Source organism: Myotis lucifugus, unplaced genomic scaffold (genome assembly GCF_000147115.1).
Source record: "Myotis lucifugus unplaced genomic scaffold, Myoluc2.0 scaffold_153, whole genome shotgun sequence".
NCBI classification, from domain to species: Eukaryota; Metazoa; Chordata; class Mammalia; order Chiroptera; family Vespertilionidae; genus Myotis; species Myotis lucifugus.
Window position 1 is genome coordinate 2,501,453 of NW_005871201.1, and position 13,456 is coordinate 2,514,908.

Here is a 13,456-nt window from a genome sequence, read left to right on the forward strand (position 1 = left end):
ACCCTGCACCCCTCTCCAGTCCTGCTAGGAGGACCCGCTGAGCAAGACACTCCACAGAAAGTCACCGTTGTGGCTCTACCAATTCCCAGAGGTGGCACTGAAAGCAGCTTTTCTAAACCATTCATAATAGGAAACAAATTCTGTCAACCTTGCAAGGAAAGATGGAATTAGCTTTCTATTCTCTCTACAGAAAACGATATTACAAATTATTGTCATAGGAAAAGGCAATGTAAGAGTATGGGTGGGGGGAGCCAGAGAAATGAGTATTACAGAAGTATATCAGGCAGTCACTTGCTGCCACTGCTAAAGATTTCCTGTTATTTTTCTGGATTTTATGATGTTTGCCATATTTGTCAGCTTTTTAGTATGAACATTTGTGTGATTTTTTTCTTGTCATTATCTAGTCTGCGAAGCTTCAAACCCCGTGATGCCTGGGTTGAGCTTTTGTTCTAGTTGGGGACAGGTCATAAACAAATGAACAGCTAAATGCATCATTAATTGCCAGGAGATGATTGAGGTGCTATGAGGAAAAGTAAAGGTGGAGTAGGGGATATGGAATGATGGGCGAAGGTTCTGTTTTGGGTGGGATATCGGGAAAGGCTTCTTCATGGAGGTGACATTTGAGCAGAGACTTAATAAATAAGGGAGAGACCTAGACTGTGCATTATCTGTGCAAAGGCCCTGGGGTGGAAGAGAACTTGGTATGTGAACTAGGAACAGCACGGAGGACATTGTGTTCTATGTAGACCAAGAAAGGGAAAGAAAGGGAAAGAGAAGGAATTTGGAGCGGGTTCAGATTCCATGGTATCTCATAAATTGCAGGGAGAGTATGGCCTTTATTCTGAATATGAAAGCAAAACACTGGAGGATTTTGTGCAGGAGACATGTTACATACTTTACAATAGCCACAGGTGTACCATAGGCCTCCTGTGCTTTCAGTGCTGCTTCTGGGAACTTGTTCCTGGGGAGGCACTAACAGGCTGAAGGATCTGGATCCCTCGGGGAACAGAAGTGAATGTAGAGGTGCGTGCGCCCTGATGAAAGCGAGAGAGGAAGAGAGTTGCATGAGCGTCTGGAGGATTCAGACCAACACCCAGCTTTGAAGGTCAGGCAGAAGGGAGGAGGCAGAACAGGTTCCGAGAACTGGAACAGGTTGCAACAAGGCCAGGCCAGAGTCAGAGGGTCTCTTTTTATTTGTATGTTTTTGCTTTTATTATTAGTTTGCTACACACATAATTCATGTTGCTTATAAGAATATTAGAAGATACAGATAACAAAAGAGGAAATGAAATCATTCTAATTTGAAAATCTAGAGATAGTGACTGTCAATATTTTGGTATATATAGTTCCAAATTTTCTATACATTTATGTATTAATATATGCATGCATTTTTATATAAATAAAATAATATATTACCTTACAATCTCTTTTTCCATTTATTATTTTATAAACATCCTCAAGTCCATAGACATAGGTCAACATAAATATTTTTGATACATGCAGGAGTTCATTCCATTATATGGTTCACATATGGTTTTTATGTAAACACTCTCCTAGTCACTTAGGGTTTTTCACATATTTGCCTTTATAAAAAAAAACATGTAAGGAAGCTTTCTCAATTTCATTTGGGGCACTTGCCTCACTTTTTCTTATTTTTTAAAAAATTTTAATTATTTATTTTCAATTTACTTTTTTAAGTATAGTTGGTATACATTCTTGTATTGGTTATATTAGTTTCAGGTATACAATATAGCGATTTGACCTTTTTATACCTTATAATGTGATCACCCCACTAATTCTAGTAATCATCTGTCACCATATAAACTTATTGCAATATTATTGACTAAATTCCTTATCTCATTATTTCTTGACTAGTGCACGAAATTCATACATGGGTTAGGTCCCTTGCAGCTGCCTAGCACCATTCCACTCTTGTTGGGGCCCATCGGGGCCGGCAGCACCTCCACTGCTGCCCGCTGCCAGAGTTGCATTACAGACGCCCACCATGTTCCATGCCACCCCCTGGTGGTCAATGCACATCTAACTCCCGGTTGGGCAAACTCCTGCCCGTGGGGACAATTTGCATATTACCCTTTTATTATATAGGATACTATGTACTTAGATGTGGAATTGCTAGATCAAAGTATTCAGACTTTCAAATCTCTGGGTCTATTGGCCAACAATTCTCTCTAATGCTGTATTGATAACAACGCCCCCTCCACCCCCGAAACACTCCACAATGGCCAGACTGACAACTGCATTCTTTTCCATTTTTGTTTACCTGCCAGCTAAACTATGGCACTACCCCACTGTGGTCCCAGTTTACATTCGGGTTACTAAAATTCCATGTATTTTCTGGCCTTTATTGAATTGCCTCCTTCATATCTTTGGCCTGCTCTATTGACCAGGCTTGTCTTTTTCTCGTTGCTTTTGAGAATTCTTACTATGTTCATATTAATTCTGTTACATATATTGTGACAGTTCCTCAATATTCTGGTGATCATCATTGAGATTTTCCCTGTAGGGATATTTTAAATGTTGATGTCATCAGACCTGTGAATTTTTTACTGTAGTGTTCTGCTCAGAAAGACCTCCCTCACCCCAAATTCTATCCCATTTATCTTTCTGTTGGTATATTTACATTTTAAGCAGCTGGCTGTCTTAGTCCCACCAGCAGTCTGGTGAGAAAAGAGTTAAAAACAACACCAGCACTCCTCATTGTACACGCGCTGCTCATTACACTAACACTCCTCTTTATACTCTCCTCCTACTGGGTCGCAGAAATTACCCCATGGCCCTGTTTACAGGGAGGTCTCCACAGGCTCCATCAGAGAAGGCACAGTTCCTAAGCTTCAGTGTGGGGAGCCCTCTGCAGGGGGTCCCCAGCTCTGACAGTGGCCATACATGGCATCTCAGAAATGAGATGAAGGAAAATGACACTGCTATGGGCACAGCCCTAGCTGCTTGGCTTGACCTCTGTCCCCATGTGCCTAAAGAAATGATGGACACTGGTGCTGGAGACACCCTCACAGAAGATCGGCTGCACCCCCAGGGAACCCCAACATAGACATAGACAGTGTGGTAGAGGAGCTTCCTGTCTTGCCTTCCTCCTCTGCCCCCTAAGACCCACTCAGAGCATCGATGGTATTGTCTGCACTTTATGAACAGCCTCCTCCTTAAGCAGAACCACAATAAAAGGAAGAGCCTGCTAAGCTATGTGGACCTCTTAGTCCACATAACACTTTGCTCTTCTCTTGTGATTTCTCCTCCGATGCACTGAATTTTGTACCCATAAATTCATTAACCCTACAACACTCCCAGAGCACAGGTAAAGTGACAGTACGATTCTATGCCCTCACTTTGGGGTACAGCAGCTGTTTCTTACATAAAATAAACAGTAGTTTGAAAGGAAGCAAGGGAGGATGTGTCCTGGGAAAACTTTCTGAAAGACCAAAATGGACTGAGTTTGAATCTGGTTCCAATGACACCATAGTTTTATCTGGAAGGTAATACGGAAACTCTATGCTCTATTATTTAATTGTATAGTTGATACAACAGCCACAGTTTAGTTTTAAATTATAAAATGTTAATCTATATATTTATCAGTACTAAATAAATAAATATGCCTTCCTCTGGCAGAGTTGTTCCCACCCAAGGGAGATTTTTGCCCCCAGGGACATTGGCAATGTCTGGGGAGTGGGGGTGCTTCTGGCATCTAATAGTGGAGGCCAGAGGTGCTGCTACGTATCCTGCAAGGCACGGGATGACCACTGTCACCTCTGACGGGTTACCCAGCACCGAATGGCAATAGTGTTGAAGCTGAGAAACGGTCTCCTCCATGTTACATTTTAAATTTTCTCCCAGTTTAATTCAAGAAGGAAAATATTGACCTCTACATAGAATGACCTGAGTGATGAAGGAAAGAGTTTATGAAGAGGCAGGGACCACCACTAACCTGGTGGGCAGGTCCTACACAATCAACTTTGTTTTAGGCAGCTAGCCCATCAATACACAAGTGGATAAAAAAGTGCTGATACACACACACACACACACACACACACACAATGGAAAATTACTTGGCCATAAAAAAGGATGAATCTTACCATTTGTGACAGCATGGATGGAACTAGAGGGTATTATGCTATCGGAAATAAGTCAGTCAGAGAAAGACAAATGCCATATGATTTTACTTATATGCAGAATCTAAAGAACAATATAAATGCACAGACAAAACAGAAATAGGCTCATAGATACAGAGAACAGACTGATGGTTGCCAGAGAGGAGGGGGATTAGGGGACAAGGTGAAAAAGGTAAAGTGATTAAGAAGTACAAATTGGTAGTTACACAATAGTCACAGGGATGTAAAGTACAGCATAGGGAATATAGTTAATAATATTTTAATAACTATGTGCGGTGCCAGATGGGTACTGGAAATATCGGGGGAACACTATGTGAAGTATGTGATTGTCTAACCACTATGCTGTATGCCTAAAACAAATACAAAATAATATTGAATGTATACTGTAATTGAAAAAAGGCAAAAAAAAGAATATTATGCCTCTATGATCAAAGTCACAATCAGTCTTTTAAGAATTTAAAGTAACAGAAAAATAATGGTGAATATTTATTATGAAACTGAGTTTCCTGACCATATCTGGTCAATGTTTTCTGGAAGCCAACTAACCATGGTTTCAAATGAAGTAAAATGTATTAATTTATAATCCTAAGTACAGCATCTGCTGTCCAAATGAGTGGTTTTATGGCCAGAAGGCATTCCACACATTTAGTACTATAATCCTATCCCATCCCATTGTTAGCCACTTAACTTGTCTTCAAAATTCTTTTCAACTTGCCCATCTTCAAAAGAATTTGAAGTTTCCTTAGTCATTCTGGAATATAGGTCATTCAGAGTGCTTACTAAGTGCTGAGTCCAATCCAGCTATGGGGACCACAGATACTCCCAAATTCAAACTCTGCCCAGCTATGCATCAGCACATGCTTATAGTGAATCACTTATGCAACTCTATAGGAGGAAGAGAGTTTAGCTAATAGAAGCTGAAGATTTCATTTAAGAACATGCATTTCAACTTCAAAAATGGGACAGAGTCACAATGTATCTTTTTCTCAATAATGTTGAGGTCTAAACAAAATAAATTTCCAGGCTGATACCTGGAAATAGGTTGCTTCAATATTCATTTTAAAAACAAACATGTTTTCAGAGATTTGAGTTGATATTTTAATATTATGTTGATGATCTTGCAGAGAAATGTTTAAAATAGAAACAAAACACCCCAAAGAAAAAAGGAAACCCACACTTCATTGATTTGAATATGTTTTAAATTATAGGGTAAAATCACCAACTTCTGACCCCCAGCCAAAATGATTAAGTAGATCCAGATGTCACAGATATAAAGCCAAATGTTTACATCACATCTTAAAAACAATCATTATTTAATCCTGCAAAGGTATGGGGTGCTCAGATGGTTTAAGTTATCAAGGAGAAAGAGATGCTAGCTTTCTATAAAAATGCAGTGAGACAAATGCCCACGAGCTGACTTTATGTTGATTCTCCCCAAAAGCTTAATGTTTTCAACTCACTGAGGCAGATTTTCTCAGTATCTACCCTTTCGCCTGGTATAAAGGCCCCAGATGACAGTCTATAATGCTTTGGTGGCAAAAGAATAATTTTTTTAAAAAAGAATATACCACTGATACTAAGTTTGAGTTAATATTATCTCTGATCTAATTCTGAACTCATTCTTTAACAAGACCCTCTTTATAACATGTGGAGCTCCCTGACCCTATCATTTGGACTTTTCTCCAATATGGGTGCCATCTGTCTGCAACATCTGTTATTCCACTGATCGCCAAAGTCAATTTGGATGATCTGCCTAGTTTCGTTCTCTCTCAGATATTTCTAACTACCTATCTCACTTCTTACCCAAAGAGATGTAGTAGGTCTACATGGACAAAAGTTATGGAAACCATATTTCCCAAGCCCAACATTAGAATATTCATAGTGTGACAAGTCTGACTATACTTCAGCATACAAAAGGCATAATATTGAGCTTTCTGAAGTATCTAGAATGGGTGGTATCAGCCTGAAGAAGACCAGTAGACATGAAACACTAATGTTTTTCCTACCACTTTCAGGTACAGATTATTCTGTCAGCAAGCTTTTATTATATTTTAATGAGTGACTGAGAATTTAAAAGGTATTTGTAATTCACAAGACTTTTAAAACTGTTTTTTTAATACTCAAATTGCTGCCTCATTTATGTTTTTAAAAATCTCTTTCTTCGAGCACATAGATTAGCTTTCTCAGTTGCAGTCACCATTGTTAGTCACTGGAAACCATAGAGAATCCCTGGAGCCTGGGCACAGAAGAAGTCAGAATGGAGAGTGGGGCACAAGGTGGCAACACTAGTCCTCTGGTTTGGGGCCGCTTCTGGAACCCTATCTGAAAGCTTTCACCCACTAAGAGCCTGCCTTGGAGCCCATCTTCCTTTGCCTCTGACTGACCAGGGTGATGGATTTCCTCAGGGAGCCACAGGAAGCGGGGGACGCATGGACAGCATCACCTCCTGTAGTCAGCAGCCCTCTGGCCTGACCCATGGGCATGTGATCCTAAAGCCAGGCTCCCAGGGACCACAGCGCTCAGTCCATCTCTAAAAATGCAGGATGGGATAAGGGAGATGCCGCACCACTACAGAGGCTAACCCCATGCTAGATGAGGAGGACCAAGCAATCTGTCAAGGCTAAGGAGTCCAGATAAGGGTGGCTCCAGAGAGTCCGAGGGCTGAGTCTGTTTTGCTTCTACCAGGGAGCAATTAGCATCTTTACAATAACCGTCAATGCGATAGATAGGCAAGATTTCTGGAAGAAATATATTTCTAAGAAAGGAGACTATTAAAATGTTTCCAAAATAGGTTGCTTTAAGCATGAATTCTCTTTTTTATACCTCTTGGTAACTTTTAAGTGTACAGTCATACTTCAATATGTATTTCATTAACCAACATTATTGAAGCAGGAGTTACGTGAAATTGAACCAGAATTCAGTGCCTTAGAAAAAAACTCACATGAGAGTTGTATATGTTTCTTCCTGAAGTTTTTGAAGTTGCTCCCACTCTCAATCTATCCACCTGCAGGTTGACATACCATGACTCAAGGAGCAGGCATCTGAATCTGAGATGTACAGAAATAAATGTGATTCCTCACTGTCCCTTCTCAAAGCAGCAGCAGGAATCACCTCCAGGACCCAACAGCTCTTGCTAGAGATGGCTGCCTGGATACACAATTAGCTATAAACCTTCCCGCCAGGGGCCATGGGAAAAGGAAATAGCAGGAAGATGGAGGTTGTTATTTTGCCCCTTGAGGAATGAAGTATGAGACCTGTGGATCAGGAAGATCAGCTTCAGAGCTTAATTCCCAGACCCAAGAAGATAAGCACTTCCCCGCATCTTCAGAGGCAAAGACCTCTGCAGGCTTAGTACAAACAGGCCTGCATATCTTGGGCTAGTAAACTGGTTGGTATTTGAATCCACATTGCTGGTGATCGGCAAATCCAAACTAAACACACTTTTTATCATTCACATGAACTACGATTTATAGCCAAGCTGAGGAACATTTTTTTTTTTACTTTACTGGAAACAAAAGGGTTCTGAAGCTGTTTTGGAAATATATATGTCTTAGCATCCAAAATCATCAAATAGAAAATGCATTTGTGACTTCAAGCAGATGGAGACACCCCCAGCCCACCCACCTACTGATGTTGCTTCATTGGGAAGACGTGTAACATGACAGGAGTTCCAAATGGCCACCCTCAGTTGAAAGGGTCCCAAGCTGAGCACACAAGTGCAAAATGAAAATCTTTGCAAGTTATTGTCTGTTCCGTGTGCCCAATGGGGGGAAGTGGAAAATGAGGACTCAGCCTGCATTCCTCTTCCTCCTCCATCTGTCTGTCTTTTTATTGGTTGATGGGACATGTCACCATAGCATCTAGGCTCTCAGCAGCATGGAGTAGATGAACATGCTTATAAAGACCTAGAAGGCCAGCCTGTCCCCCGCTTCATCTCTGATCTGCTGTGGAAGAATGGTTCCATTCTCTGTAACTAACACACAACAGAAACGATGTACAGGTAAACAAGAGATGAGCAGTAAGCCTTTTTGTTCAGGATAATCATCTAAGACTAGGCATCAGACACACAGGGGACCTCCAGCATTTGTGCATTCTTTTGACATCACAAGTTCAAATGTGTTTTTCTTCTTCTTTAAACTTTTCATTTTGAGACAATTGTTGAAATAATACAGAAAGATCCCTGTACCACCTACCCAGTCTTCCCTAATTAACATTTTGCAGGACATTATTATGATATCAACAATCATATTGACATTAACATAATCCATTAACATGTGTTATGCTTTGAAAATCAATTTAACCCTTTGAAAAAGCAGCAAATCCATCAAATGCCTCAGGTTTAACAGTCTCCCGATGATGTTTTGTGTATTTATGACTGACTTGTTTGACTGTTAACCCATGAAGCCTCGGGTTCCTTGAATGGGTCAAAGTCCTCTCTCACTGACAGCACTTACTGTAGAGGAGGAACTTCTTTGCATTTTGTTTCAGCTTAGGATTTCCTAAAATTAAGATAACAGAGTGTACAGAGGGGTATGAACCAAACAGCAAGATGCCCAACAGAGTGATGGTGTTTTTAATCTTGAAAATTTGAGTAAAACCTAATGCAGCCATCATATACTGGGAGAGGTAGAGGATCAGGAAGGACAGGATGGATAGGAGTGCGCTGATGTAGACACTCATGCCAGGGTGCCTGGTGCCCATCTCAGTGCTCCTCATCTGCTGGGTGTGCCTCCCCAGGGAAAATATCAACAGAAAAGCAGAGATAAGGAAAATAAATAAGGGCAATACGAACTCAATTAAAAGAAGGGCATATTGTAATGCAGATATGTCTTCAATTTGAGTTGTTGCATTTTGGGAGAAAAGGCCCAACCAGGATTTTTGGGAAATAATCCATGCATGTTTTCTGTGGAAGACAGAAGTGAGAAAGGTATATGTCAAGGTCCCACAAATCAGCCACGGCACCAACTTGGAGATCCTCAACTTCAACCAAAAGAAGAGCGGGTTAGCGATGGTGGCGATCTTGGCACAGTAGAAAACGCTGAGCCACGTGGCCAACCAAAGTTCCGATGCATGTACATACATGAAAATTATAATATTCCCAGGAACTGGAGAGAATTCAATCAAGGAAAGAACAGCCAGATTAATGAAGATGATGACCATCTGGAGACCAATCCTGGAAGTCGCCAGGCAGCACAGGAGGAGGTCGAAGGGCACCATCTTTCTCTGCCTGATCAAGTCTGTGCAGTTCACAACCACAATGAAGCCATTGGCTAGAACCCCAACAAGAAACTGAATCACTGAAAAAATAAGATGGGCAATCCTGTACAACTCTAACATTTTGACAAGAAAAAAAAAATCAGTTACTTTAAAAACTGATGTAGTTATAGATTTGGGGACAGTTGGAATCCGTGAAGTTTTCTCTTTTTCTTCAGCTAGATTAGAACCCCTTTGGGGGACATGACTCTGACAAGGAAGGCAGTGAGGCAGGAAGGCAGCGTGCATGTGTTTATAGCTGTTTTCTCAAGGCAGTCAAATAAGAAAGAGATACTCCAGCAACTATTTGCTTCTTCGTGACAGCTTTTGCATTTTCCAGGTCTACTTAGCTTTCAACATCATCATCACAAGCAAATGGTGGAAATGAGACACCTTCATGGCTGGGAGAAGGGCTCCTCTGTTACATAATCAGCGAAAGTTCCTCAATCCTTCACCGGTCCCATAAATATTTAATTGTGCCTACAGATTCTACTTATGTCTGTGAAGCATTCTTTGAAAAAAATAGGATTTTTTTTAATTATCACTTCTGTTATCATGATGCAGCACACTCAGCAACGTATGTCTCCTAAGTAGTTGTTCTCTAATAGGCAATGGTGGAGCAATTCAGGACCACCTAAAACTGAAACCAGTTCTATAATACAACATACGTGACCATCCGAAAGCATCACAAATATGTGTATTTGAAAGGCCAAAGGCACAAAGGTAGGTGATTTGCAGCAAAGAGAATCACTCAGCACCATTAATACTAGCAATCATCTGCAGAATAATACATGGGTTGAAGTATTTCCCTGCTTATTTTTTCAAAATTATGAGTCTATAATGACATGAGCTTGTTGTTCCAGGGGAAAAATAATGATAAAAGATACATGATGCAATGTGTTGTTATAACTAACAGGATATCTTGGGGGGAATTAAATTAGCATTTATTAACTTGTATACTATGCCAGGTCTTCTTATGTTAAACCAGGTTTTTCAGCCTCGACACTGTTGATATTTGGGTCGATAATTCTCTGTTAGCTGACCTGTGCAATGTAGGATATCTACCAGCATCCCTGACATCTACCCGCTAGATGCTCATAGTATAACCCCCTCCCTAGGTGTGACAACCAAAAATGTTTCCAGACATTGCCGAATGTTCCCTGAGTGGCAAAATCACCCCCAGTTAAGCATCATTGTCCTAAACACTGGGGGGGGGGTGGAGAGAGTGGTGAATAGAACACAGTTTCTGTCCTCCAGGCAGTTAGAGATTAAATGTACAGCAACCATGTGAATAGTGTATAGTGTGACATCAAACTAAATTAGTTATTTGGACAATTCACCACCAGAGCACAAAGTGGGGAAGAATTTATTAAATGTTGGGGGAATTGAAGCTTTGACAACTAGATCATAACATTTCCAGCAGATCCCCAAAGGGGGCATATGGATATGTACTACTTTGTCCAGAGGTGTCATAAAGTATACTTATGAGGACTCTTACCTTTAGAAATCTGGAAGGAAAATGGTATGAAAACATGAGTGGAGAATTACTCTGTTATTCTTCTCTGAATACGTGATGTTGGTGCAACGTGGGACTCCACTTCGCTCTTCCTGTCACAGCTTCAATGGGATGAAGGGAACAAGTGTGCAGGCCCCAAGGGAGGCAGCTCATGAGTGGATTCCACCCAAAAGGTCCAGAGTCAAGCATGACAATCAGGATAAACCTTGTTCTTTTCCCTCCAGTGGAGAGAAAAAATACCAAAAATCTTTCAGTATATTTACATTCTGCAGGCTGGAAAAGCAAAAATGGAAGGGCATCCATCTATGAAATAACGAAGTTAAGAACTCTCAGAAGAGCAGTGACTACTAATGTCCTCGGCTTCGCAATCAAGCCTCTATCAGCGCCTGTCCCTTTGCTGGCAAGTGTTGGTGACCAGCCTGTGCCCTGCGAGGCTCAGCCCTATCAAGGCATACTTACGCTTTCTTCTCATCCCCGGCACTCATTCGTTCTTTTGGTGTTTGGCTTATGGTGGCATTTGTTGGGTAGAACCAAACTCAATTAAATAAGGGTTTTCAAAACAAAGGAAAAGAGAATTAAATATTACAAATTCACTTTGAAATAGAGCTTTTGCTTTCTATCTTTCTGTTCCCAGAGACATCACATCACAAGACCAGTCTCTCTAGCTCTTACCTGTTGCCCCAATGTTGCCAAGACTTTTACATTCCAAGTCCTTCAGCATGGTCTGGGCATTTCAATAGCAATAATAATAATAATAGTAATAATAATGGTAAAACTAAGGCAGAAAAGTGAAAAAATATTTTCTATTTTGAGTCGAGAATAGTAACATAGTCTTTCTGTACTGACAGCAAACTAGCAGAGATAACGCCTAGTACACCAAAGACTTAAAGGAAATTACCATGTCCAATTCTATTTATTAACATGCTGCTTGTCTTTTGGATTCAAGCATCTTGAGGGGATATTTGGTTCTCAAATATTCTATTGTAACTTTTGTTAGCACTAGCTTGGGGAGTAGGGGCAATTCTTCATAGAGAACTTGGTTTCACGGAGAACAGCTCTTCTGACGCAGAAATCCCATGGAGCAAAAAATAAAAATTCATGAGGCTGAAGCTACAATTTTTTCATTAAATAATTTCCATCACTAATCCCTTCAGTGAGCACATGCACAAAGGCTGCCGAAGGCACACCATTCCTGGACAAGTGCCACCAACTCGCCGGAGACTTGTATTTCCTGCACTGAAGGGTGGCGGGATAAGAGATGTCTGGCCGTAGCAGCGGAGCACTTGTGTGGCTGCTACACTAATGTCCCGTTCAGACCCCAGGGGCAGTTGCATTTCAGTGCTGGTGCAAAGCCCTTCGGGGTCATGTTATCCAGCCTGCCCCTTAGATTCTACCACATCAATCAAAATACCCGGGAGCCTCCATCATGCTGTGCTGAGCGAGAGCCAGCTAAATATTTTTCAACAAACCAAACGGAGAAAAATGGTCCTAAATAGAAAAGCCCTTTGCATCTCTTAAGCAGTTGGTTTTAGCGAGAAGGACGCATCAGAGAATTTCTGGCTCTGAGATGCAAAGCGTATATGTCTGGCCTCATCTGTCAGTCATCCGCTCAGAATGATGACAGTTTTACATGGACAAATGGCTTGGAACAGATGGAACAAGTCCCAATGTGGAGAAATTCACATGACGATTACCCCATATTACCCTGATTAAATCCGCTTACTCACACTCATCTGTAATGAGCAGTCATTAAGACAGACAATACTGCATATTCTTGAGGTAACTGACAGGCAAAAAGAGTTGCTTATTTATATTCAGATCATTCAGCCCCTCAAAAGAAAGTGCAATTTTTCCCCCCACAGGCAGTTAGACTGACATTGGCAAGCTTTTCACCAGGTAGAATGTTATAATAATTGTCTGTCTGCACACGGACCTTTACTTTGGGGTTAGAGGCACCATGAAAGTGAGCGATAGTGTTAATACCTTTCCCAAGTTTTAATACCTTTCCCAAGTTTTAATACCTTTTCCAAGTGAGTCTTCCCACTTCATTATCAAGGGAACAATTCCTGCTTTAAGGAACATGCCCATGTATTAACATTATTGTATAATAAATAGGTCGTTCAAATGAGAAAGATATACACCCTGGGCTAGCCAGCACAGACACCCTTGCCGCATCGACCCTGGAGCACAGCTCAGCCCTTGTTAAAGCCTCTGTGGAATTCATTCCATCTAAAATTCACAACGTTTTGGTTAAAAAGCTCCAGACTCTTTCAGACTAATCATTCTTCACATCCATTCATTCGCTTCTCTACTCTTGAATATGCAGTTGATCTTTTGTACTGAAATTTTTGCCTTGAATGTTCAGGTCACTCCCCTCTACTTGTCCCTCCACCTCCTCTTTTTATCTTAGTCATACATTTCTGTGCTTTTCTTTACTCTTCACAATATTCTGAAATGTATTTGCATCACAGCAAATAGAATAATGGGGCATGAATTTAAGTCTTTCACATAAAGAACTCGAAGTACTTTGTGAACAAGCATCCATGTT

General features: G+C 40.9%; 1 protein-coding gene across 1 annotated transcript; it reads right to left on the reverse strand.

The window, feature by feature from the left end:
• Positions 1 to 8,576: 8,576 nt before the first annotated feature.
• TAS2R1 (taste 2 receptor member 1) lies at positions 8,577 to 9,476 on the reverse strand. The gene has a single exon (XM_006095389.1). The coding sequence runs from the start codon at positions 9,474 to 9,476 to the stop codon at positions 8,577 to 8,579; it is 900 nt and encodes a 299-aa protein (XP_006095451.1).
• Positions 9,477 to 13,456: the final 3,980 nt, after the last annotated feature.